The sequence below is a fragment of the Fomitiporia mediterranea genome, assembly GCF_000271605.1.
Source record: "Fomitiporia mediterranea MF3/22 unplaced genomic scaffold FOMMEscaffold_10, whole genome shotgun sequence".
In the NCBI taxonomy this organism is placed as follows: Eukaryota; Fungi; Basidiomycota; class Agaricomycetes; order Hymenochaetales; family Hymenochaetaceae; genus Fomitiporia; species Fomitiporia mediterranea.
The window spans coordinates 1,938,100-1,965,083 of record NW_006760395.1 but is presented as its reverse complement, the minus strand read 5'-3'; the positions used below and the strand labels follow the sequence as shown (position 1 = coordinate 1,965,083).

At 46.1% G+C, this 26,984-nt stretch overlaps 4 protein-coding genes across 4 annotated transcripts; 3 read left to right on the top strand and 1 right to left on the bottom strand.

Annotated features, from left to right (window-relative positions):
• Positions 1-1,349: 1,349 nt before the first annotated feature.
• On the bottom strand, positions 1,350-11,885 carry FOMMEDRAFT_112544 (uncharacterized protein). Its single transcript, XM_007269590.1, has 45 exons — positions 11,589-11,885; positions 11,346-11,538; positions 11,092-11,289; positions 10,799-11,006; positions 10,544-10,743; positions 10,236-10,496; positions 10,110-10,186; positions 9,403-10,060; positions 9,300-9,352; positions 9,051-9,246; positions 8,777-8,996; positions 8,517-8,722; positions 7,613-8,450; positions 7,535-7,559; positions 7,320-7,463; positions 7,189-7,262; positions 7,007-7,141; positions 6,913-6,950; positions 6,638-6,863; positions 6,554-6,578; positions 6,394-6,494; positions 5,856-6,337; positions 5,782-5,803; positions 5,643-5,723; positions 5,529-5,588; positions 5,393-5,466; positions 5,210-5,338; positions 5,041-5,158; positions 4,969-4,978; positions 4,805-4,913; positions 4,710-4,747; positions 4,336-4,653; positions 4,242-4,281; positions 4,172-4,188; positions 3,942-4,113; positions 3,880-3,889; positions 3,460-3,818; positions 3,317-3,406; positions 3,098-3,263; positions 2,793-3,039; positions 2,598-2,721; positions 2,071-2,538; positions 1,726-2,010; positions 1,600-1,677; positions 1,350-1,539 (listed from the first exon to the last, which is right to left on the bottom strand). Exons 1-40 carry the CDS (start codon positions 11,818-11,820, stop codon positions 2,968-2,970), a joined length of 6,675 nt encoding a protein of 2,224 aa, XP_007269652.1. The 5' UTR covers positions 11,821-11,885; the 3' UTR covers positions 1,350-1,539; positions 1,600-1,677; positions 1,726-2,010; positions 2,071-2,538; positions 2,598-2,721; positions 2,793-2,967.
• Positions 11,886-12,870: 985 nt separating this feature from the next.
• On the top strand, positions 12,871-15,138 carry FOMMEDRAFT_159840 (uncharacterized protein; the record flags this gene model as incomplete). The annotated part of the gene is made up of 7 exons (XM_007269589.1): positions 12,871-13,080; positions 13,138-13,286; positions 13,340-14,412; positions 14,470-14,575; positions 14,632-14,881; positions 14,934-14,956; positions 15,015-15,138. 7 exons carry the CDS (start codon positions 12,871-12,873, stop codon positions 15,136-15,138), a joined length of 1,935 nt encoding a protein of 644 aa, XP_007269651.1.
• A 1,746-nt stretch (positions 15,139-16,884) lies between these two features.
• FOMMEDRAFT_112538 (aminophospholipid-transporting P-type ATPase) lies at positions 16,885-22,317 on the top strand (the record flags this gene model as incomplete). The annotated part of the gene is made up of 28 exons (XM_007269588.1): positions 16,885-17,826; positions 17,879-17,901; positions 17,958-18,021; positions 18,074-18,280; positions 18,329-18,481; positions 18,540-18,582; positions 18,634-18,666; positions 18,719-18,779; positions 18,829-18,999; positions 19,055-19,128; positions 19,184-19,287; positions 19,346-19,615; positions 19,669-19,818; positions 19,872-20,088; positions 20,152-20,334; positions 20,386-20,445; positions 20,499-20,535; positions 20,594-20,706; positions 20,768-20,791; positions 20,849-20,900; positions 20,948-21,048; positions 21,102-21,127; positions 21,181-21,247; positions 21,300-21,549; positions 21,605-21,792; positions 21,845-21,879; positions 21,930-22,215; positions 22,268-22,317. The coding sequence occupies exons 1-28, from the start codon at positions 17,347-17,349 to the stop codon at positions 22,315-22,317; spliced, it is 3,522 nt and encodes a 1,173-aa protein (XP_007269650.1). The 5' UTR covers positions 16,885-17,346.
• Positions 22,318-23,668: 1,351 nt separating this feature from the next.
• FOMMEDRAFT_136263 (alcohol oxidase) lies at positions 23,669-26,287 on the top strand (the record flags this gene model as incomplete). Its single annotated transcript, XM_007269587.1, has 15 exons — positions 23,669-23,760; positions 23,809-23,891; positions 23,951-24,075; positions 24,128-24,235; positions 24,297-24,393; positions 24,448-24,545; positions 24,617-24,763; positions 24,815-24,932; positions 24,980-25,093; positions 25,152-25,254; positions 25,302-25,526; positions 25,579-26,011; positions 26,067-26,090; positions 26,142-26,189; positions 26,249-26,287. 15 exons carry the CDS (start codon positions 23,669-23,671, stop codon positions 26,285-26,287), a joined length of 1,854 nt encoding a protein of 617 aa, XP_007269649.1.
• Between the last annotated feature and the right edge of the window lie 697 nt (positions 26,288-26,984).

Genomic DNA, 26,984 nt, shown 5'->3' with positions numbered 1-26,984 from the left:
CTGGGAAGAGTGCACATAGTGGGACAAATACAGCAGTTCCTTCCGTAACGAATCTGGATAATTCGAAGCGTTGCGGAACGTGGTGCGGATTGTGTGCGACGGGAGAGCCGATGGAGGTGGGTGACCAGCGGCGGTTGAAGACAGTTCTATCAAACCTCAAAACGCTGTAATGTACTGTTTCATTAGAGACTATGCAAGAAGCGAAAGAAGAAAACAAAAAAATACAAGATTTGTCAGCGAAACTGGTCAAAAACATGAGTATCTGGTGGCATCTTCTGAGCGATCAAGGGATCAAGTCTCCTTACTGAACGTGAGAGTATCTGATCACGAAAATGTGCCATAAAATAAGTCTTTGTCTAGCAAAATTAGCATGCTAACCTTTTCGCCGATGGCGTATGCAACGGATTGCGTGTGGCAAGATAGTTCCTATGACAGACAGCGTCTTTTCTCTACATGGGACAATTCTTATCACATACCAGACGTAGGATAGAGAGATCTGCCTGGAAGGTATTTCTAGTCTGAATACCTAGAAAACACTCACGACACGAAGATTAAGAGTTCCGTAATCTCTAAGGTCCTCGTCAATGACACCACCATCGTCGCGAGGAAGTACCGCCGCTGTTCCGACTGGGTGATAGACAGGGATGATGAACTTTTAAATTAATGCACTCTTTCAAGCTTGCATCGCTCTTGAGCTCGTCTTCCCTCGGTAGTACCACTGGTTTTACAATAAAAATGTCCTGCAACGGCGGCGTCTCGTAGAATTGGAGGAAGAATCTCACAATGTGGACGAGCAGATCAACATCAGCTCCATTTGAAGATAATTCGGGTCGATATTCGGATCAATTAAGGGATCCAGAGAGTCAAGGTGAACAGATTCCTGAGAGAGTGGGTGCATTTAGACTCCCGATCACCTGGTCTAGAATGGGAATGGAATTAGGCACATGCAGATGACCTAAATATTGCAAACCCCTATAGAATGTCGTTAGCGCTTGCATGCGCAAGTACGTCCTACTTTGCTAGGTTTGCGCACTGTCTTTGATGAATTGTCTCTGGAGATTATACTACTTCTCCAGCCATGATTTTAAGGGAGGCATAGCCTTTGCAAGGCTCTCTGTGAACGCGGAATTCGCCTGACGCTCCGAAGAGCTGATGTTCTCTGATGCTCCGAGTTGCTTTGCGGATAGAAATGCCTATATGAGCCGAGATTGTGGGCGGGCGATAACTTTTGATCTAACTGAGGTGTGCCGCCATCAGTGATCTCGGCATTGACCGTGGGAATGGTTGCGACTCACCTACAGCCTACGTTGAGGACTCGAGGTGCTTACCTGGACCCTTGTACAGCCAAAAGCGGACCTGGACTGCTCCGAGCAGCTGTTGTGCTAGCACACTGCTAGATAGTGAGCAGTGGGCGATTTTCAACAGTCAGCTACCCCAACTTGGTGGCTGCGAACGACAGCATGGAAGATGGGAACCATGATAGCAGTGGCGCAAACATGCATATGGTGCAGATTGAACACGACGGGAGAACCCATGAAGGTGTGTAACCACAGTCATGTCATTGTGCAGGATCGTAATTCAAGAAAGTATACGGTATAGACCGGCGATGTTGAAGTTTGTCTTGCCGGAGAATGTTATCGTCACAATTTTCCTTTCCTCACAGTATATATTTGTTCGGTAAGTCGGTCTATGTTCCGTGAATGATTAATTTTGTTCATGGCGTAGCTCAATTCTCGCGTAGTACTCGGCTTGTACGCACTCGTCGAGAGTGCACTACCGGGGCAGATTTCTTCCGTGAAAATACAGTAAATTTTGGCGTTCCTGAGGTTGCACTGTCTGTAGCTCTCAACATCATGGCTACTATACTCATTTGCGGTCGGATTATGATTATACGTCGCCAACTACAAAGGGCACGCATGCCTGTTACTCTTCTGGGATCGTTTTAGTTGTCACGCCAGGGAAGGACCTAAACGTCGGCTTGGCCTTCACGCAAATTTGGGAGTCTCTGTGGTAAACTTTTCGAGCGGTCTTCCCAAAGTATAGCCTTCTGAATACTCTGCGATACTACAGGTCTTTTATCCACAGTTTATTCTCAGTGTTGCAATGGAAAGGACATGGACCCGTAAGGTTGCGTCCTAATTCTCCAGCTCGACACGCTCTACTGGTATTTCCAAGACACGGATTATCGATGGTGTACGCACCTTCAACTTACGAGAAAGGGTTCCACCACGCTTGCATGAGGTGATGGCACGCCATTGTTAGCAGATTCACAGGTTATGAATGCGAAGGCTCATACTCAAAGGTAATAACGGATAGCAGTCGTCTACAGTGCGGTGCCAAGTCCTAGATAATATATATCCGCGTTATCACTAATTTGGACCACTATCCATGATAACGCGTTGCAAATCACAACATACCCAGAGAGTGATGAGAAGGACGTGATTGGGAAATCCTTAGATAGTTCTGGCCCGTTTCTGACAAATTTGCTCACATAGGACATGTCTGAGTACATTGACAACACGCTCCGGATACAACAATGTCATTTATTTTCGCCAATATGCTGATGGAGTCTCGTTGCTGACATGTGTATTTCTTAGTCGACCACTCAACGCATTCGAAGGATGTTCGCTCTTATTGTACACTGCTTATAACTTGACTGTATGTGCACACGAACACAGTCATGTGCGCTATAGTCCCCATACACAAAAAGTATCAAACACAGTGTGTGATAGCCACTTCTTTCTTTCCTGAAGCAAAGCTGTCGACTGACACTATCAACGTGGATCATACAGGTCACTAGATGTGCGCAAAGATTTCTTGACAATCCATGATGGAGATTAGAGATCAAGCACATGATGCCGGATACAATTGATTGAAACTGGAACAAGTCAAACATGGGGAACCATTCTATGTACTGTAGCAGTCAATTCGTGGAAGAATGATGTCATGTGATTGGAGCATATTGTCTTAGCGAATAAGGCCACCACGAGTTTTCCGGAGCGATTCGGCTATGCCCAAGAAAGTTTCTGCAAGTCTCACCTGTGCATTTTATAATCAGAATATCTGTGACATTGTATCCGACCTATAACGGACTCACTGAATCCAAGGCAATGTTGTATGCTGATCCTACTACTGCATTTGCCGGCAACAAAGGGTCGCGCGGTGCACGATCCTCCACTTCCTTTGCAATCTGAGCCATGCGCCGAAGGAAAGTGGAGGAACCATCCGGTCCGAAGGATACTGCTTGGAATGATACTGCTCGTCTGTAAAACTGTCAGCTATATTATATTCAGAATATTAGAACGATGGTACGAACCCCAAACTGACAGCCCTCCTGCAGAGACTATATACAACATCATCTCTAACAGAACACTCGCCATCGGACAAGAAAATAACAATAGGTGTCCTAATGCCTCTTTTGAGACTACTAAGAGAAACTTTCAAAGAAGCAAACGTTACCTCTCAGTACTCCAGTGTTGTGCCAAAATATTTTCTGTAAGAGAAAGAGCGACACCAAAGTTGGTTCCTCCACCTGCAGTATACTGCAGAAGCTTCTCGAGCAGGGCATCAGGCGAACTTGTAAAGTCATTGCTGAAAACCTCAGAAGCTGAACCAGTAAAAAGTATGGCACTATACGCGTCGCGCCTGGCCTGTGTAGATGCTTGGTTCATAGCCGCAGCACGAGCCGACCAGAAAGAGTGCAAAGCACAGTACACTGCTCCCAGCCTATTATTAGCAACCCTTGTTATTCGTTGAGATGCTGGATAATCCGGTAAAGGGCGTCTGTCTGTAGAAGTCATGGAACCGGATCTGTGAATATAGAGATTAGGACTCGACAGTGTTGAAAACTAGAAATAGTGGATATTTGTACCGGTCAATAACGAATATGCTAAGGACAGGCAGTGAGGAAAATATTTGCCATTGGATCATGCTGTACGCACACATGAAATGCTTGAGATGAGACAGCAGGGTTCTTGCACGAAAAGGCATGCCCATCGTTCGAGACATTGCCATTTGCTTGAGCTTGACTGGGAACGGCAGGATTGTGGAAGATCGGTAAAGTGCAGTAGGACGGTTGGGCTGCAGTACTAGCTGTAGCATGATGCTCGATTCCTGTTCAAACAAGCATATACCTTAACAAGACGCACGCAACGAGATAAATCTTTCGTACCGGAGCACATTGCATCGCTTAGTCGTGTTTTGTCATGAAAATGCCAATGTACAATAATAATTGAACGCACCACTTTGCAAAGTTTGCCTGTTCTTCCCTAGAATACGGATCTACAGCGTTGTGTTAATATCTGACATGATCATAGTGCATATTTAAATGCGTACCCTTAAAGCCCAGCCTTCGCCAGTATAATTTATGTGATACCCAATCCTTTGACGTTTCAGGATTAGGTTCAATTCGCATTTTGATGTGGTCCAATTCGGGTGCGTTGCAAGTACCAGGGTCTGCTGCACGGCAGTAGTCGATGTGAGTGTGACGGCCCATCGAACTACACACAAGATTGCACAGCATCGGTGCCCCATCATCGTTTGTTCCGAATTTATGGCCATCAATTTCGAGAGCATTTCCATCTGGCCCGTCCACCACCCAACGCGTTTGCGCCATAGACCCATGGTTCGTTGAGTGTTCTGGTTGTGGATGTCCTGTCGTAACAAGAATGACTATACTGATAACAGCCGAGCCTATTCAAGATACTCACCGCTTGGCAAAGTGCAAACGTAACTACAGTTATCACATCTGATTTTACGGTTTTCGTCTGAAACAACTCCTGTTCCACGGAAAGTATTGACCTACCTAGCATCACAGTAGTGGAAAGGATTTGGTGATGTGGAGTGAACATGCGGTCCATCGTGGTGAAGAAAGTCAGGCGGGATGATAATAGCACACGGCAGCCGCTTTGTTGCTGAAGATTTGGAAATTCAGTAAGTTTATTTGGTGAGCTAATTTGTAATGCTAACCTTGCGAATACTTCGGGAGCGAAAGAGATTGGGAATTAGTCATGACGAGATATTAAGGATGAATGCACCGACCTTCGTGTATTGGAAACGATCGTGAGCCCCACTGAAAGTTGCCTCAATTGACTGCGGTACCGTATCGATCTCGCACACGCCCTTGCTTTCACAGAGCTCAATGCACTTATGCTCCTGCCTGCAGACATGATGAACACACAGTGGGATGCCACAAGTACCAAGGACTTACCCGCAGAGGTGAATAGCGTTGACTCGTAAACCGTGTAAATGATCGACAGATGAGCACAGCCGTCCGCACAACTGACATGCGATAGGGCACGATGCTGCATCGCAGACATGGATTTCGTGTTCCTCGTCCCTATTATACAATACTGGATGAGTTCCAACCTCAATATCCGGATAAGACACTCACCAAAGGAAAGAGCAAGTTCCCTGACATGTGTACAGTTTGCCACCAAGCCCTCTTACATTCTGCAATTTACACAGCTGTATTATGTGGTCAAATGTACTGTCAGCATACGACAGAGCCAAATTCGAGGAACATTCACCTCTCCGCAAAGATGGCGCCGTGCAGAGCAGAGATGATCGTCTTCACCATGAGTTGCTACCTGTAGTATGTAATCACTAAGTACCTGCAATTCATGTACATTTCGGGGACACACCTTCGTGCAGTTGCCTTGGCAGCCCTTCTTGTCACGGAGATTGCAGGGATGTCCACAAAGATGCACAGTTGGGTCGCATCTGTGCATTCATGAGAAAACAATGTAGATGTCTAAGCAATGAACAATTGAAGACCCACATGTGTTGGCCTTCATGCCCTGCTCTGTGTAATGATAAATTATAAAGTAACGGAAGTATTGGATTACAGAACTCACGATAATGAACAAGCATCCGGTTCATCGTCATGCTCGTTGACAAATTGACACCTATGAGAGCACAAATGATCGGTGGTGCAGTCGTGATTTCCTTCGTGGAATTGGACACCGAGGCATAGGAGATAACATCGCTCGCATCTCGTTTTGCATAACTGAATGCTCCTCTTCAGTTCTATGACTTTGCTATCGAGTGATCTCCTAAGTTCTTCGATTGCAGCATTGTTTGTACCAAAACCATCAAGGTTTGAGTCAATCCACGCTTGCACGTGTGCCGTTCGTTGGTCAAGAAGTTCTTGCAAATACGAAGAAAGTTGAGTGGTCCATTTTTCATCCTGTACACACTGTCGCATTTCGAAATCCGGCCATGATTGGATGAGCCTCTGCACGGCATCTTGCTTCTTAGACCGCTGCTCGTCCGAATCGCCAAAGCAAAACGCAGCACTAGAGTCTTCGACTTGGACTTCGTCGTTAGTATCAAAATTCTAGGATTCTCTAGAATCAACATCATATACGAAAAGAGGAGTACTCGATTTCTGACCTTCAAAGGTTCAAATTCTGGTTCAAGTTCAGCTGCTCCATATGAAAGGGCGCGTGGTAGAATTGACAGAAGATGTTGCGCTCGGTGAGTTGCCATGTTTTCTAGAAGAGGTACGCTCAATATATTATAACATGATATGCTGATACCCTGAGCAACCCACGTGAAAGGGATCCCCAATCATTTGTCTGTGCGAGGGCAATACTTGAAAGTGAAGCTAAAAGACAACCAAATTGTTCAAACATACTTTCAGCTTTGCCATGAGCATCTTCAATTTCTGGAGGAAAGCACCACCACCCTCATGTGTCGGCAATTGGCTGTCTAGATGCTTCTTCAACGTTGAGAAGAGAGTATAGAATTGTTGTGATTCGATGACTGGCCACGGGATGATGTTAAGACGGCCACGGTACAGACGAGAGATGAAGTTGGACGCCTGCTCTTCCTGGACAATTTTATGCAGTTTCAACTTGAATCTACCGTGCAATCAGCACAGTACCATGTTATGAAACTCACAATACTCACTCCCTAGCAATTTCCATTCGGTCTGAGTCCACGACATCCTAATGGTTTAAGTAATGAGTTAGTAGTATACATTACAACGGTAAAATCATCTGACCTTGATGATTATGACGAGTGTGGACTGAAAGAGCGAGGGATTTGCGTCTGGATCAAGAATAGAAGACGATGACTGGAAACTCTGGAAGAGATTGGTAATATCCCGCGAAAGTGCAAAGTTGTTTCGGAACAAAACCTATTTTGCTTTAGTACTACAGTCATCTCTCACTAGACCATACGCACCAAATTTGAGATCGCTGCATTGAAGAGGACAAGAAGCGTATCTTCCTGAGCTGATCTCTCAATGCTGTGCACGCCTTTACAACACAGATAGCGTCAGTGACATGACCTACTATTATTTGATCTAGACGTACCTTCAAAGTCAAGCACAACTATCAAGTCGTGCTCTGTCGGAGTAACCGACATCCAAACACCCTCGGTCGTCCTCATCGCTGATCCAGCAAAGGACGTGTCAGCAAGATGGTTCAAAGCAAAACTCTTTCCAACCGATTGCTCTCCTGTGGTCACAAATAGTAAGCTAGGTCTTCAAATTTGAAAGAAAAAAGAAAAAAGGGGGGTGGGGACATACCCATAGAAGAAACAACTTTAACATTCTGCAATAGGAAATGAATACAATAGTACGTGAAAAGTAAAGGGTGGATTATACCTTTGTTGCCATATATGATTGGAAGATACTTTCGTACCATCCAAAGGATAAGCTGTCGGCAACACGACCAACTTCAGCTCCTAGCAAAGACTTTTCGACCTCAGGAGCCCAGACGCCGTCCTTCAACGGAATAAATCGGTTGTCTCGAGCAACTGCTATATGGATTGGAATTAGACAAAAGATGTCAACAAGCCATTGCCCAGCTTTGTAAACAGAACAGTCAGAAAAGGTGCATTCGTTTGCGAATTCACATTCCAGGATAGTAATGTTAGTAAGGGCTGATCCTGTCGGTTTTTTCGTGTTCCTCTCGAACCTACGGATCAAGTCGCTGAAATAATCCCTAAATGGAAATCGACTCGTAAACGAGGTAACGAAACGGATGGATCTGCTTTTGCGAAGCTCTCCAGCTGTGATGACTTTTCGCTGTATTGCAGGGACAACTGGGAATCGTGTCCAGACATCGGAGTGACAGTCGACGAGTGAATTGTGTAACGTTTTCTTAGTCTCCGAGTAGGTGGTGCTTCTGTCTTCTTTCTCCCGAAAATGGAATTCTGTCGCTGGTCGAGTGATCGAAATACAGAGAGAGCGACAGCTGTTATCACCGACGCTGAGGAAAAAGAGATGGATATTCTTTAGCTCGTCAAAGGCAGATACTACTGGAGGAGCAGTAAAGACGCCAGGAAAGTCGAATGCAAAGCCTTCGTGAGAGCCGAGAGATGCCCAATGATACATCCGAATGGTTGCTGTATCATCTTGTAATCGGATAGCGCCAAAACACGAGCCATCTGGAGTTGTAAACGTTCTTGACGGCAACCAAGGCAGTTGCAAAACGGCAGGTCTATGGGAATAGGGTTCTTATCAGTCACATTATCTGACCGAATTTACATAAGCGCTGTGAACAAACCGGAACTGTTGCGTCAGCGTGGAGAACACTCGCACTTTCCCACTATCCTCAAGTAACGCAAGCTCGTCATTTCCACTAATGATGTGAATGCAAACAATTTTTGGCAATCCGGATGTATACCATGCCGTCAAGTTCGTTGCACTTCCCTGTACTTGTAGAGATTGGTATCTCTCGTCAAAGACAAAGAAGTGGAGTTGAACAAAGCACTACTGTGCATAAGAAAACTCTGCTGCACGGTATGAATCTATTAGTACACAAACCTTCTGAGAATCTGTTCCACAAATCGCCAATGACCGCTTTCCCTCGTCGTATGTCATGGCGATATCCTGACCAGTCTTCTCTCGATTGATATGTTTTTTGGAGCGTTTGTTCTTGACAGCAGCGGACAGCGTGCTTGGAGTTTCGAGATAAACATAGAAGTCATGACTTCGATCCTCAATTATGACAAGACACCTTTCATTTGGGAGGAGTCGGAAGAGTCTTGACAGAATATTTAACATGATTTCATTGTATAAAAATATCTAAAATACTTGCCTGACTGATTCACCTAATTGTAACTCAAAGCCGAAGGCTCCTCGCGCTGATATCCTAGGCCTAGGAGTAAATGTCTGATCGAGTTTCATACGATGCTTGTCCTCCTCTGTTAATTCAAGAGGGTGGACTGTGTATCCCACTCTAGGCTCCGAACGGTCAACTAAAATGCCGGTTGCACGATGCGTATCCTGGTATGCTTTAAGCACTATCAGCGTTTCCTATGTATATGATGCATGAGACAGGACATACGATAGTCATAAGACGGAACTCTCTCTATATTATCAACAATAATAGTCTGTCTCCTGGTCGAAATCAGAATAAAATAGATATACCTTGGTGTCAAGAAACGCACCGATCGGGTTTAGTAGTACAAGACTTGGCTATGTCAAAGAGAAGCTCTGAGCGAGACTGTTTCTGCCTTCCGTCACGGTCTGCAGTAAGCTCTCGCTCCAACTCCTTCTTACAACACTCGATCTGCTCATGAATGAGCTTGTGTGGAGCGGACCGAAGGACTTCTGCAATGTTCTGGGACAGATCTTTCTGGGCAATATCGAAAGCATTCTGAATGCCGGGACCGAGTATGGGCCAATCTTCTCGAATTTTATGCGCCATTGGGAAGAAATCGACTGCTTTGATATGGCGAACAGCTTTCAATGCCTCCTGGACAAGATCATTTTGCTGGAATGAAGTACCCTTTCCAGAGAACAAACTCCGGCGAAACTTGTGCAGACCGCGAACAATGCTTGCGAACGAGCCTGTGTTGTGACCGTTCAGAAATTCTTCTGCCGCGCTAATGTCACCACTCTCCACTCTGGAGTTCACGAATTCCCAGACACCTTTCCGGTCATTCTCAGAAAGCCAGACATTTGAAAAAAGATGGTTACATATGAGGACCTTCCTCATTGCCTTCGGAAGCATGCTGCCCTCCATTCTTGCAAAATCATCAGGAACCATCTTGCGGAGTTTCTCCTTGAATGTCGGGTAAAGCGCTGACAAATTTGCAATAGAAGCTAGCAGTGGATGTCAATAACAATAGTTATCTGACAAGTCAAAGCATACCAATATCTTCATCTTGCTTGTCCTGTGGTGGTAGGTCACCCGTCGTCCGGCCCCGAATAACAGATTCGTCCAGATCCCTATACATACGTCAAAACTATCAACAAAATAATAAGTCAAAATACTTACGGATATGCAGTCAGAACCTTTTTGACAAGATATGTTTCGAGAGCGTCCCTCAGCCTGGCTTCAGATGGCTTTATGTCTTTCTCAATCATATCTATCCTTGATCTGCGGTCACGAGCAATTTGCCCTTCATCCTCTTTCTCGCGGTTTACGAAAGCAGCAACAGCTGTAGGGTATCTCCTTGAAAGACCATTCTTAAGTAGGAAGGAGATGGCACCGTGTGAAATATGCTCATTGAAGCATAGGTGCACGTTCTCGTTAAATCTGCTAGCAACTTAGTGAGTGGGTGCTAACAGTTCTGGATGGCTTACAGATAGGCCTGAAATTGCATCTCGTTCCCCAGGTTCTCGCAAAACCTTTTTTGTGTCTCTTGGCTAGGAATGAATTTCACGGTTAAGAGTGCCAGGCTCGTATCACCGGAAATCAGGCACGTATTAAGCGGGACCTCTGGACCAGTAGTTCCTAACATCGACTCTGGAATCGAAGATTCACGAATGAGCTCATTCTTTATCTAGATGACCCGTGTAAATAAAACACTATTCATCGCTGCGCTTATAGGTACGCACCTTGATTCCTTCGGAAAAGGTCACATTCTCTTCTTGCTCATTAGCTGTAGCGACCTCAAAGGTAAATAACCTGTCTGTATCGTCAAACTCGGTAAAGTCGTTCGTAGACGTCTTGTCATGCGCCTTGCTCGAATCATCCCAGACCAGAGTGCGTCCGTGCTCCTGAGAGATCAACGCCACTATCTGATCCGTGATTTTCGTCAGGTACCTTTTCAGACGATTTATCAGAACGTAGACAAAACGGTAGTCATCTCGCATGTACGTATAGTACGTTGCAAGTGAAATTTACGCACCTCATGAACGTTGTCCTATTACGCTGGACCGTGGAAATTGCATTGTCATCCCATGTAGTGTCTTCTGGCCAGAAGATGATGAAGACACGGCACTCATTCGCTGAGGTTTTCGGTAACACAAGCGCGTACAGGCCAGCACGTAAAACCGGTGAAAATGCCGACGTGTTGTCAGTCTGACGCAAAGCAAGAAGGTTTGCACTGAATAGCCAAAGAACCGATTAGAGACGGACGACGTCAAAAGGAAATTGACGAACACGTTATCGTCTATCGCGTCATGTTCACGTAAAAAGCTAATGATTTCGTCCTTGCTACCGTAAAGACCAAGAGGCATGACGTCGAGATCGTCCATGGCTTTAAAGTCGACTTTTGTCAGGTCTTTGTACGCTCCCGGGCTAATTTCATTGATGAACCGCCCGACAGAAATCTGATCGATTATAACTTTGTCAACTGTGCCAGAAACGTCAATGTTATATGAGTTGGTCAACAAGTACGCTTACCCAAACCACCACTTCCTCGATCAGAAATAAGGTCCAGGATTCGATAAAGGCCCTTAATTCTATAGACTAAGTCCAGCTTGTTGTGCTCGGGTGCTTCCTCAGATACTGGCCCTTCCTTGCTCTGCTTATGGTCCTCTGCTAGGACGGTGATGAAGTCATTCGATGAAGTAGGTGAGCCAGTAACAATGCCTTGATCTACTCTGTGCTGGTCGATATCGTCCTTGGTGAGCATAGAATAGGCAACATCACCACTTGAATGGACTTGTAGGTCGTTATCGCCATCGCTGTGGGTGGTCTTGCCTGGATGCTGTTCGTCGGATGCATCATGCATGACACTTGTTACCCTCGTTAGTGGCACACTAAAAATATCGCTCTCTGCGTCAAGAAACTGGGACTCGGCATCGGAGTAGTAAAGATCATCCGTCTCAGACGTATCCTTGTCTTGTTCATCTACATCCATTGGCTGTTCATTCCAGCTCGTGCTAACTTCATGAGTGGAAACGGAGGGAGGAGTCGAATTCACTGTGCGAGGCGTCAGACAGGGAGGGATTCATGGTACTTGCACGGGAACGTACAAATTGCGTTGCTTGGATCCTTTGCAGGCTGTACCGCTTGCATATCTGCGAGTACGTGGGGAGGATTGTCAGTCTCCATTGGAGAGAAGGCGACCAGAAAGATTGAAGAAAGAAGAGAGGTTAGAGGACGAGGAGTCTCTTCAGTCTGGTGTGTCGTTCTTATATCTCGTCTATTCGAACTGGTGATACGGAGGCACGATCCTAATGAAAGTTCCGAACTCTTCACAAAGAAGGTACCCCAGATGCTTTACTGATGGAAAGAGGATGAAAGGCAATGGAACATGTGTTGTGTATGAGTTCTTTATCACATCCTTCACATCTATGACAGAACCTTTGTACAGTTGCGATGTTCGCTGTACACATTGCAAGGGACGCATTTCCCAAATGGTTCAGATCTTCTGATTAAGCAGCGCGTCTGATGAACAAACCCAAAATGTGACACGTGACGGTGTTGTGGTGCAATTAAGCGCCCATACAGAGTACGGACATCCTCAAATTAAACCATATTAGCACTTCTTCTGGCATCATGCCGTTCATACATTGCAACGAGGGGTGTGTCCTAGGGTTGAAGACGACATGTGGATTTCTGACGCCCTGCAGTTCTTGCTAAGACGTAGAGGTCGAGTCTGCTTTTTGTGCTGGCTTTATCCTTCCTGCTTGTATCCGGTAAACTCGGAGGACGACTCTGCTACTCCCCTAGTCGCTTAATGCTGCATACCAATACACTCCAGCGCGTCCTCGGTGGTGAGGAGTGTCTTTGCACTCACGCTGGGTTAAGCCAGTATAGTCGCTCTGGCTCGCCTTCCGCGTGTGGCTTGGCGGCGATGAACTGCGTTCGGTATCTCCTGTCTCTTGAGCGTCAAGGCATGTCTAGCCCAGAGCTGGTGAACAAAATGGTAACAAAAGAGTCGATGGAGGTAAGTGTTCTTTTACGAATTTGCCATCCAGACAGCATATTTACTTGAAAATGGCAGAACATTATGTCAATCTGTTCAAAGTGGACTAGCGATGCTCACCTTGAAGTCGAAGATATTTTGAAAACACCCTTGTTCAAAGCCACACTCCGGCACATACGGACTGACTATGGACCAGCTGGGCAATCAACATTTGAAGCAATGCTTCGGTAAGTGGTATAGAACATAAAACGCCCTTCCTTAATCTCACCAGTCGCCGCAGTCGACTGGGACAACTCGCCAGTCAGAGTGCATCATGTGCAGTCGTCATAACCCGTCCGCCCGAGATAGTCATGTGCATGAAGATTGCGCACCCTCAGGACTTATTCGTCATTTTCGACTCTCATCCACGGAAATCTCATCCAGACGGTGCTGCATTCATTTTCCGCGGCTCGCTTGAATCAGCTTCTCGGCACCTTTCCGAATTGTTTCCAGTCGATGCACGCCTCCTCGCTCCAGACAGTGATCTGCAATGGCAAGCTGCACTCCTCGCACACGTGTCTGGCCATTACTTTAAACTTTCACGCAATGATATGCGGATGTCTCAAGAGGCAGAGCAAGCTTTCCTTGAGGCGAACTGTTCTATTCTTCTTGCGAAGGCCGAAGAAAACGAGGCAAAGTCGTGCTCTGCATTACTTTCTTCGGAGAATGAGCGCCTAAAGACGAATCTTGAGCTAATGCAAGACGAATTGGAGTTTCTGAAGGCCGAGAAAGCAGCGCGCACGGCCGAACTGGAAGAATTACGAGAGCTCAAGAAGGTCTTATCATCCCATGCACAGGTTCAATCAGCAACTGCTTGCACGTCATGTCTTCGCGATAGTGAGAATCGTGTCAAGTACCAGTCATCTGTCGCAAGATCCATCTTCGGCAATGTGTACGACACCAGAAACAACTTCCAGAACTCTATTCATAGCAACGACAGCCGTCTCGCTCAGAACTTTGAATTGTCTGAGGCTATTTCCCGTACAGGATCGAAAGGGAAGAGAAAAGAACCACTGTTTCCGGAGGATAATGGCTTAGAGGCGGCGATACGCTTACAGTTAGAATATCAAGAAGAAAATGCGGCTCTTATTGCACAAATGCAACGTTTACAGGAAACTTTTGTGCAACAGATGTTTGATTGTAGAATTTGTATGGACCAACTTCCTATTGACGACGTCGCTCGCCTCAATGATTGCGAACATTTATTCTGTCGATCGTGCATTCGCCAGTATATCTCATCGAAGCTCGAGGACCGAAAGTTCCCTATTCATTGTCCATGCTGTTCTGCTGAAGGGGATGGTGATAGAAGGGGTAGTGAGTGCCGGTTTCTTACAAGTGCCTGCTTCAGATTTTACATCCTATCTACTCCAGGCGTCTCAGAGGCTCTTATCCATCAAATTGGAATATCGGATCAAGCGTATACCATATTCAATGAATTGCAGATTACAAAGTTTTCTGTTCCGGTGCAATGTAGAGCGTAGGTTGCCTTATTCATCATGCTTTCCTCCTTACAACATGCACGATTAATTTTAGATGCAACCGAAGCGCATTTGTTGACAAACTCGAGTTTGAACGGACGAAGGTTCTTTTCTGTCCATTTCCGAACTGTTCCTATGTGTGGTGCAAAGAGTGTCAGCAAGAAGTCGACACGAGCAAGGATGGCCCGATTCATTCGTGTGATGGTAGCGAGGAACTCACGCACCTCATGTCGCGGACAGGATGGAAGAACTGTCCTGGATGCAAGACACCAACAGAGAAAACGGAAGGCTGTAATCATATGACGGTAAGTCATTACCCAAATCCAGTATGAGATCAGGGATCTTACCTATTGATAGTGTGGATCACCTGGCTGCAATACGTGAGTCTTGGAATATCTGTCTTGCCTGCACACGCCCTCAGCGTCTCTAACTACTCAGGCACTTCTGTTATATTTGCGGCGGACTAATCATACAATCTACTCAACGTGACGCGATCAAGACTCAAGTCGCCGCGCATTACAGGTCGAATTGCCAGCTCTTCCATGTACCGCCAGAGAATTAGATATCCTACATGATTGTAGTATGAGACGTTTTCTGCCGTTCAATTGCCCAGGTCATATTGTCTTACCATACTATAACTCTTATTGATCGACCATTCGAAGGTAGTTAGACAGACATATCTTGATTGCTCGTTGTGCAATTTCGTATACAGCCTCGAGGCATTAAGCGCCAGGCCTACGTCCGGTAATCTTCCGGTGTAATTATAGTATTACAGAAGCCCATAAGTTCTTGCTTAACTCCACCCACCTTCAAGTTTGTCACATTGAATGAGTATTAAGAACCTTAATACAGGGTACATCCTGAAGGAGTCATCAAAAGTATCCCAACCCCCTCAAGGCGCCTGCAGCATACGTCAGCTCTTGACATGAGTTGAGACCAAGCGGCCTCATTTCAATCATGCTCAGATTGGATACTTGTATAAAAAACCGATACCATTCTAAATATAGCGAATAATGGTAGTGCTGATTGAACGATGAGACAAAGACAAGGGCAAAAAAGTAAAGAATATGCAGTGCCCTTCTGTATATGAGATTCCCTTTCAAAAAAGGAAACAGGTTACCTACCTTATCTGGTATGGCCTCTGGTTATTCTCAACTACGCTGTGCTTGATGGCAATGCATATATACGTCGATTGGCATACGAACAAAAAACTGAGGCTAGAGGTGGCAGAGAATAATCTAGAACGTGGTTAGTACGAGCAGCGGATAAGTCTCGGTCTAGGACTATGCTGTACATACGCCACATAGGTGAATCAGGTGAATGTCTTAACAGAATGCCTGTATTGAACTGAAGTGTTAACAACGATCTTCATTGATTCCTCAGTGTACAGTGGGGGCACTTTTCCCGGAGCGCGCGCGGATGCGAAATGAAGGAGGATCCAGAACTGTGTGAGCGCCTCCGGATGTAGAGTGGTAATAGCATGTCGAAGACGTTCTCGAACATCAAGTTCGGTCCCATTGGTTCGAGTTCTCCGCGTCTTTCAAAAATTCCATTTCAAGTGATCGGGGTGGCACTGCACGTGCACAACACCATTGCGAGCACTTGATTATCTGGGACGTGAAAATATATACTGTACCCATCTGTATGGGTACAACCGTAACGTGTAACGCAGGGGTGGTTTGGTTGCTAGCAGTAACGCGTAACGCATAGCAGTAGTTGCTTTCCCTTAAGGAGTGTTACATAGTTTTACGCGAGCATTATATTATATAAGACAATTCAAGTGTAGTTTTGTTACTTTTGTATACTACAAGTGTTAGAAAATTTGAAAAACTTATTGGATTGTTACGATTGAATTTATATACTAATACTAATGTAGTATAGTAACTTCCGGCAACGTCCGTCTGGTTGTCTGTATTAGCAACTGTAACGCGTCCACATAGTTAGGTTTCCAATTTCCACCGGTAACGCACTCTGCCTGGTTGTACCCATACAGATGGGTACAGTAATACCAAATGATACTCGAAAAGGTTCCCCAAGTACGTTCTGCTCTTGTGATTTAAAGAAACTTCTCCACACAATTCATCCTGAATTTAGCCAATGCTTCCACTGCTGTTCATGTGGAAGCACTGTCCTCGAGGCGGTGCAAATTTTCTTTATTCAGTGCACCGCCTCTTTTTTTCCGGATACGCGACATGAGACCAAAAGATTTGTTCTACTCCTATTCCTGGATCAGATGTCGTACCGGAAGACCTGCACCACTGTAGCGAACTGGCCCTTCTTTAGAGACAGGTCGCCTTGACGCGGATGTCTGAAGATAGGGAACAAAGACTGCGAGTCTGGACTCGAGCTCACAGACAGAACACGCATTTAGGCTGTATCACCGTTTCCCAAAGTCTCCGTTGATATCGCGCAGCATGAACGGTTCATCTTATCCGATGCCTCGCGAATCTGGATCAGGAAATGAGAAGGAAAATCTTCCAGCCAGTGTTTGATCGGTGGCACCTAAGCTTATGGCTAACTGAGGCGCTGAGCTCGGGGTCATCCTGCCAGGGGGCAGTGAGGACTTTTGGCCATAGCGTATCTATTTTGGGATCGCCCATAATGCTCCGTATAGTTCAGGCCAATCTTGAAACGAACGTGGTCCGCTATAGTATTGATTCTAATCGAATAGGAAATGCAAGTTTTGTTTATACCGTGGGTTTGGTCTGCCTTTATCCTATACTTTAACTACTGCAAAGGTATTGGGATTCCTGCCCTCCTCTACTGAAATATGGCCGGCGGCGACATCGAGAAGCAGTCTGGTTCAGTAGATGATTCTGGAACTCAGATCCCAGCCCCAGAAGTCGAAGAACCGACAAATCTGCGCTCTGTAGCATTTCCAGATGCCCAAGGCGACGCTATTGCAGATGGCCAAGAACATGGACACCGCACCCGTGGCGTAGACCTGCGCCGAGAGCTAACGATTGAAGAAAAGCAGCTCGCTCAAGCCGGATACGACGAATATGACACCAAGTCAAAAACGAAAGGTCCGACTAAAAAGTCTAAGGCCAAAGGCGCCGACGTCGAGAGAGTCGATATCCATGAGCACAAGCTTACGGTTAGTGCCCTTGCTGCGGAACTTCAGACATCTTTAGACGCGAGAGAGCCAGGAAAATCAGCAGGGCTTACAGAGGCAGAAGCACGGGCACGGCTTGAGAGAGACGGCAAGAATGAGCTCTCACCACCAAAGAAGAAGAGTGCACTGCGCATGGTAGGCTCCTTTCCCTCCTCAAGTAATGTGTTTATGCTGATGAAACTTCCAGTATATCGACTGCCTTTTGACGATGTAAGTCTTTATCAGCGCCGTATCAAGACTGTGGTTGACTCAATGTCTTGTGCCAGGTTCAATATCCTCTTGATTGTTGCTGGTATTCTCGAGTACGCTCTGCTGGGGATAAACTTCAAGGTAGGCTCGTCTTCATTTTGACTTACATCTGCCCGACTGACAACGGCTATAGGCTAATTTCCAGAATACGTACCTCGGGGGTATCTTGATTGCGGTGGCGTTCCTCAACGCATTCATCGAGTTCTACCAGCTACAGAAGAGTGCCGCCATCCTAGCTTCTTTCCTGAAAATGATTCCGCCCAGTTGTCGCGTGCTTCGTGGAGGAGGACTGATTACGATCCCGGCAAGCGATTTGGTTAAAGGAGATATCGTCCTCATTGTAAGTCGTGTTGCTAAACAACCCACTAGATATACTAAAGTGGCATAGCGTATGGGAGATAAGACACCTGCAGATCTCGTTCTCTTCTCGGCAACGGAGGTGAAGGTAGATAACAGCAGCCTCACTGGAGAATCAGAACCCCAGGAACGTCGAGCGCTCCCGGAAGGCTCACAGGCTCGCCCTGTCGAAGCAGAGAACCTTGTAAGCTTTGGTTTGTATAGTCATGATAGTTGATGTTCGACGGTGCCTCTTGCTACAGGTCTTCAACTCGACACTTACACTAAGTGGCGAAGGATGGGGTGGTATGTATACGACACGATGCTCGTTAAAACGCTAACCATCTTCATCCATAGTTGTCGTCCGCACGGGAGACAATACGATGATAGGTATGTTAGTTTCGAGTGTTCGTGTGCTGCTCTTACTGAAGCGTTTTTAAAGGTCAGATAGCTGCCTTGACTGGCGGTGAGAGCGGAAACAAGAGCCCGCTTGCCGTAGAGATGTACGCCCCTCCACCCGATTCGGTCTTACGATTCTAACTGAATCTGCAGTGGTCGCTTCGTCGTTATGGTCTCATCAATTGCCCTCGTATTCGCCATTGTATTCTTTGCTGTTGGAATCACAACTGTGTATAACGGACAGGCTGCGGCTACCGTAACCTTTGCCGTCTCTGTTCTCGTCGCCTTCGTCCCAGAAGGCCTTCCTTCTACTGTGACGCTCTTGTAAAACATTATCCTATCCGACATTTCCAGTAGGAGCTAAAGCACATTGATATAGGCTTTCGATCGCTGCCAAGCGCATGGCGAAACAGAATGTCTTGGTAAAAGATCTGCAGGGAGTTGAAACCCTAGGTATCCTCAGTGTTAAACAGCACCCTTTTACTGCATGATTAACCTAAATGAGCAGGTTCGCTCACTCTTCTGGCGACCGATAAGACCGGGACATTGACGCGAAATCAGATGACGGTCACTAATGTATGGAGTGAAGGGAAGATGTACACGGCATTCCAGGTATTACAAATGGTATCAAATCTTCTCTGCAGGCTTATAATAACTATTTGCCACTCAGTCGAACAACGATGATCCTGATACATCACCCTTCGACATTGGAGTCTCGAGCTTACGAGAGTTAGTTGATGCTGCAGCCCTCAACTCACGCATCAAGTTCGATCGCACCGACGTGCCGTTTAGTCAACGTGCAATACTCGGTGACGCGACGGAGACAGGGCTCGCTCGCTTTGTAGGGAAGTATATTTCGGATTATGATGCTCATCAGGAGAAACATAGAAAGGTTTTCGAAGTCCCTTTCAACTCAGCAAACAAGTGGGCGCTTGTGATTGTACGTTATTCGTCGTTCATCACATTCTCTTACTGAAAGCAAAATTTATACAGGTAGATAAGGAGCATGCAGACGGACGGCTCACCTTGCTTATAAAAGGTGCTCCTGAGCGAGTCTTGAAGAAATGCTCTACATACATGAAGGACGGCGAACTAGTGTCTGTCACGGACGAGTTCCAGGAATCGTATGAAAGAGCATATGACGTCTGTACATCGTACCTCCTGCCATTTGTACGCATCCCTGACTTATTTGTTAGTACATGGCTTCTAGGGGACATCGCGTCATTGCCTGCGCACAGCTTCTCCTGCCCGAAACCCAATATCCCTCGGACTACGCATTCTCAAAGACTGATTACCCTACCGACGGGTATTGCTTCCTGGGCTTGATATCGTTGGAAGATCCCCCAAAACATGGCGTTCGCGAAGCAATAGGCACACTTCGTCTGGCTGGGATCAAGGTTATGATGGTTACCGGTAAGTGTCTACATTCTTTAAGAATTGCCACTTGAAGAGAATTTCCTCACAAATTTTTCTTAGGCGATCACCCCAAGACAGCAGAGGCCATAGCACGCAAGATAAATCTCATTCTTGGAGATACGAAAGAGACGCTCAGCGCGAAGACTGGGAGAAATGTCGATGATATATATGATGACGAAGTCCAGGCGGTAGTCGTACATGGAGATGATATTGACAAACTTCAGGGTTGGCAATGGGATAATAGTACGTTGTGATTTCTTTTTACCAACTATCCACTGTTTAACATCGCATTAGTATTTAGCAAGCAAGAGATAGTCTTTGCACGCACTTCTCCTCAGCACAAGCTTGAAATTGGTAAAGTTTAACAGAATGGATGATGTACCCGTGGCTAAGTAGGTCTACTGCAGTTAAACGCGCTCAGGCTCTCGGGCATATTGTGGGGGTGTACGTACTTTAACTATTACTCGTATACCATTGGCTAAACTTTGTCATTTGTACCAAGAACCGGTGATGGTGTGAACGACTCTCCAGCACTTAAGAAAGCGGATCTCGGAATAGCGATGAATATGTCTGGCTCCGATGTGTCTAAAGAGGCGGCGAACATGGTACTTCTTGGTGAGTACCTAAATATTCATGCGCTGTGTTTGCCTTGGAGTGAATTAACTGTTGCCATTAGACGACAATTTTGCATCGACAGTTAGTGAGTAGCGGGAGCAGAGGTTATTGAATTCCAATTATCCTGACCATGTCATTATAGAAGGAGTACAAGAAGGGCGCCAGATTTTCGTGAACCTGAAGCGATCCATCCAGTAAGTCATTGAACTGGTACGATGTTGCAGCTTCTTACATTTACCAGGTACACAATTTCTCATTCAACACCTGAGGTCATCCCGCAACTCCTATACGTCGTAGTTCCTATCCCCTTACCTCTGTCTGCTATTTTGATTTTGGTTATTGGTAAGCAATGGTCTTGCGCAATGGTTCTCGCAAACCTCATTTCATGCTGTTAGATTTGGGCTTCGAGCTTTTCGTCGCGGTATGTGATCATACAATCCTGGCGCGTGACATTTTTAATATATGTGGTATCAGCTATCCTTCGCCTGGGATCCACCCGAAACAAAAGATGGGGTCATGCGAATGCCTCCGCGGAAACCTGGTGAGGCTTGTTCTGTAGTCTCTACCTTCGAGTCACTAATTTAGGGATAAAGTCAACGAGTCGTCAATAAATAGAATCAAGAGGCGAGCCCTGCGCCGCGCGCAGAGTGTTCGACGTGATATTGAAACTCAGGAAGTAATACAACCAGGAAGATTGACTTCATTAGTTTGGACGTTACGAAAGCCTTTCACTGTTAAATTCTGGGAAGACAAATTGGAGCAGACAGATGATGAGACACTGGTAGATGCGAAGTTGCTGAGCTACTCATACCTTGAAGCAGGGATGATAGAGATGTTAGGATCGTAAGTCCATTTCGTTTAACTTCTTTTTTTTAAAAGTAGCCTCATCGTGAGATAGCATGGTCGCCTACTTTGTTGTTTTCTTCAAAAGTGGTTTCTCACCGTCTGACCTTCGGAAGGCACAACAAGCAGCAGGAAGTGATAACCCATTCTTTACCAAATCCTCGCCCGATTTCACCAACCATGTTGGACGTGCTATCTCTGCACAAGAGCAAGTTGATGCACTTGCCAAAGCACAGTCAATTGGTAAGTGATTCAGTCTTATGTGTGACTAAGCTCTAATACTCGATCCTGCTAGTATACCTTTCCATTTTCATCATGCAATGCTTCAATGTAAGGTGTCCCTAGCTTTATCTACTAGCTTAACTTATGTTTGTTTGCAGCTCTTCGCTGTCAAGGCCAAGTTCACGTTCCCCTTCGGGCGCCAGGTAGTCAGCAACTACTACAACTTTTTGGGAATTCTTGGTGGTGCCTGTCTCGGAATGTTCATTATATACACGCCGCCGTTGCACGTTGTATTTGGAGGCACCTTCCGCCTTTCTCCCCTGTACTGGCTCATTCCTGTCGCATTCGGGGTGTTGTTATTGGGATGGGCTTCGATTCGTGTATTGTTAATGAGGAAGGGTATCGAACAGGCGCGTGTAAAGGATATTAAGGGACTCATGATGTGTAAGTCTCGTCAGCCTTATTCTATTCAATCGCATCTTACAAAGTTTATCAGTCCCAACGATGAGAACGATGAGCATGCGCTCAGGTGGACGTACCAAATAATCGATGTTGGGTGTGCATGTGCAGGTTGGCGTTAGCGCGAAGAGCGTTGAGGGTCTGGGAGTGAACAATGACATGGAGACATTCGAACATTATGGAAAAATGGAAAAATACCAATGCGCATCTGATCCATGCTATGATTACGATGATGTACGATCCCGTCGAGTATATACACGGATATAAGCATTTCCATAGAACTTGTTCGCACATAATGATTCAAGAGCGCTTCTCACTCGACATATAGATAACAATGAAATATCTAAGCGTGTATATCTATATCAGACATACGAGAATATCGTCTGATGCATAGACCATGTATTAGCCCATATGATTCAACGGTATAGGAAACAGATGATATGAGAGATATGATGTGCCCGTGTCAAGACAGTCACGAGACTCACGACAGGCAAACTTGAAGTTGAACGCGGCCATATCATCGTATCGAACTCTTCACCCAGCATCCTCGACTAGCGCTGTCAACCAACCTCTCACTATGTACCATCTCCGCGAATGTTCAGAACCCATGCGAAGCGTTTCGCCTGAATTCCGTACGGGAGTTGGTCTCAAACACCACCCTGCGTCGCTTTGTGCCACCATTTGGCTGCCACAGAATAGGCCGTATAGCATTGACGACGAGTAATCCTTTAAAATGGCAAAGCGTGGGTGGTGCCTCTTTACCTAGGGCTGTGCTAAATTTAACATCTTGTGTAAACTATTTATAGATAATAGTAATGGTTTTTATAAGACGATGCCGCCACGTCGATGATCACTATCGACTAATGTTGTTGCCGGAAATAGTTGGTTGAAAACACCCTGTGTCATTTTTGGATGTCCGTCAAGCCCCGGGTGTCTGCTATCGCTGCATTCATTCATAGTTCCCAATAGTGAATCCTCTGTTTTATCATCCCGACTTGCTGGCTAATGAAACTACGCAGGCAAAGCTTGCATATGCTGCTACACATGCGTAGCCTATTGACAATTGAGCGTCCTCGCAGTCTCCGTGGAAAAGAAAAGAAAATATCGACTTCTGGACGCTTTCGACCAGATCCCCTCGGTGTGCCCCGATAGTTGAGTCGATGGAGGAAGCTAGGTGGGTTCGCGTATATGCACAACTACACTAGTTACGCGTTCTTACCCCGCGGATTATACACGGTTTAACAAATTAATTATTCTTGTCATCCATGGTGTGCCTTTCAAAGTTGCTGTGCTTCTCCGGAAATACGAGGGCTTTAAGCGGTAATGTTTTCGGACGCAAGAAGTGCGTGCGGTTTAGGAATCCGGTACTTGGTCACACGCGAATCTTGCTCCTTGGTACTCAGGATGTGCTCGACGGCTCACTTCGAACGATATCATTATGCCTTTCGTCAATTTGTCTGAGCTCGAATCGACGGATATCGACTACGTTGTGATAGGAGGCGGGACCACAGGCTTGACGCTTGCTTCACGGTATGCTTCAGCACGACACTGCAGATCGTCACGTTGAGCATCTCGCAGATTGTCTGAGATTCCCGCTATCACTGTGCTTGTCATTGAAGCAGGAAGCTACCATGGCTATGACCCAGAGATCGACATCCCTGGTACACAAATTCAATGAAACGAGTGAGAGTGTTATCTTCTGCTAATGTAAACCCATCAGGAATGCTTGGACGAACCGTTGGAAACCCTAAGTATGATTGGTCATTCCTTTCGGTTCCTCAGAAGCATGCAAATAACAGAGTCATTCCTCACCCACGAGGCAAGGGTCTCGGTGGATCTTCCTTGGTAGGAGAGTCCTTTGAATTCTGGATGTAAATTGCTCATGCCTGTGCTCTAGATCAACTTTATGGGAATGTTCCACCCATCCAAGTCAGAATGCGATGCGCTTGAGAGACTGGGAAACAAAGGGTGGAACTGGGATTCCCTCCTACATTACATGAAGAAGGTGAGGAGTCAGCACCGCGCCACCAACCTTTTCATTATGTTCTTGATGTATTCGCAATTAGAGCGAAACTACAATTCCGACAAATGTGCTGTCGGAGGAGCAAGCTAAACAGTTTGCTACGGCCAAACATCCGGATCCCAGATACTATGGTACAGAGGGTTCGTAGTTTCGCGTAGGATATCAATCGCAGCCGCATAACATATCGATCGCAGGACCCATATTGAAGTCAGTCCTGAGAGGCTGGACGGACGCGCATGCAAGGTTCCTTGCAGCAGCCGAGACACGTGGGATACCTAGGAACCCAGAAACTGTAAACCACACCTCAGATTAGAATTCACTCAAACAGTAAATTTCTCTGATTGAGAAAATGCATGTTTCCAGGGCGCCGGCATTAACATTGGCGGTATCTCGACGTATTCTTCGGTGGACCCTCGAACTGCAACTCGCTCATACGCTGTCACTGCCTATATGCAGCCGAACATTTGGCGCAGAAACTTTCTTGTGCTAACGGACACACAAGTGACGAGAGTGTGTGTTTCTCACACGCCTTGTCTAGTCTTGACTAACCAGTACCTGCAGGTCATGTTCGGCGACCAAACCAGCAGCCCACTTCGGCAGGCCACTGGAGTTGAACTCTTGCGAGATGGCACTATATGCCGTATTGGACCGGTTAGAAGAGATATTATCCTTTCTGCTGGTAGTGCAGTCAAACCGTTCACGTATTCCTGCTAATGTTCTTCCTAGGCACGTACAAGACTCCACATCTTCTGGAGCTATCGGGAATCGGAAACTCGGAAATCCTTGGGCAACATAATGTTCAATGTGTTGTTGATCTTCCTGGGGTGGGAGAAAATCTGCGTGCGTCCTTCGCCCCATATCCGTAGGATATGTCACCGATGTCATCACTCGCTTTTAGAGGATCACATCGCTGTCGCGACCATTGCAGAAATCGAAAATGGCGATGAAACATTCGACGTGATGAGAGATCCTGCGTTGTACAAGAAACATGAAGAGCTCTAGTCAGTATATATTGGACAGACTCTTCGATGGGCTAATACTCTTGCAGTAAACAGCACCAGGGACACTTAGCCTACGGTCCAATCTCAGCTCATATATTTCTGTCGGCAAAGCAACTCGGAACATCAGAGGACATCAGCTCTTGGGAGTGTCAGGCGGATTCCGCGTTCACAGAGAGTCTTGCGAAGGCTATGCCTTCTTTGAAACCAGGACTGGAGAAGCAGTATAGTCTTCAGAGACAGTTCATCGAAGACAATGCGCAGGCAGTAGCAGAGTAGGTCGAGTGCTGGTATGAACTGGCTGCAAGTGCTAATGATATTCTAAAGGGTTCTGCAATATTTAGGTCATCCGCAAGTACCTAATTCAGCTCCCATTCCAGGGAAGAAATACACCAGGCTGTCAGGAGCCTTGATGCATCCGCTCTCTCGAGGATCTGTTCACCTTGCCTCTCCGGACCCCTTGGTTGATCCGAATATAGACCCGAATTATCTTTCAAACGAAGCTGATCTTGATCTGCTCGTCCACATTGTGAGATTCGTCCTTCAATTCTACGATACGCCGCCATTGCGGGACATTGTGAAATCTGTGGTACTACCAAGGGAAGCCGAGCTCAAGAGCGATGCAAGCTTGGAAGAGTACATTAAACAGTTCTTCATCCCTGTCTATCACCCAGTTGGAACAGCGGCGATGCTTCCTCGCGATGATGGTGGTGTCGTTGATGAGGATCTTAAAGTTTACGGAACTTTTAATCTTCGTGTCGTGAGCGGTTTCTAGGTATTCAGACCAGAAATAAGGCTGAGGTCATTACTTCCAGGCGGACCTCTCTATCCTACCTCTGGTATGAGAAAAGAATTTGTCCCGTGCAGAGAAAAGCTGACGTCCGTCATAGGAACTATCTTGCCACACGCAATCCGTTGCATACGCCATCGGCGAAAAGGTTAGCAAGCTAATTTTGCTAGATAAAGACTTATTTTAAAGGCACATTTGCATGATCAGGTAGCAGATATGTTGAAAAACGAGTGTCTTCAAGGGTAGCATACCGAACTGGCGGCAAGGTAAGCTACTAGATAAAATGCTGGACTCGTGCCCTTCATAGGAAGTCATAAAGCTAGCAGATTTTTCTTAGGGGGCTCTTTTCTGACAAGAAGCATTTTCAGTGCTAATTGAGTGAGGATATCCACGTAGAGACACTTAAGCAGTTGAAAGGCGTAGTAATAATGGCCTCGAGAAGTCAAATAATGACTAAGCGCACAAGACTAGCTTCAAAGACGTCGTGACAATATGTTGTGTTGGATGAGATATTCATCCAACTGTTCTTCAGCGTACGTCGCCCAGATGAGACAGTGAACGGAATGAAGTTGAGAGAGAGAGAGCTGATTTGGAGGCAGCATAAGCATGGCTGAACATCATGGCAAGCAGTAACAGACCACGTCAATAGTGCATATATGCAGCCAATATCTAAGTGGATATATGCATCCATTGGTGGTTCTGCAAGCAACATGATTCTCTCATGATACGTGCCAGCACATGAGCCATGGCGCCTTTCCGGGGCGCAAACAGACATGAACTGGGTACGGTATTTGCAAGAAGGTTAGATACTCACATTGTTGTTACCTCTAATTACTCTGTGCAGCTGAAAACAGGGTGTGGAGCACTTCGTACAGCCCAGTAAGCTGATGAGGAAGCTCGTACGCGTTAACTAGATACCAAGAATTTTGACCTCAGAGACTTG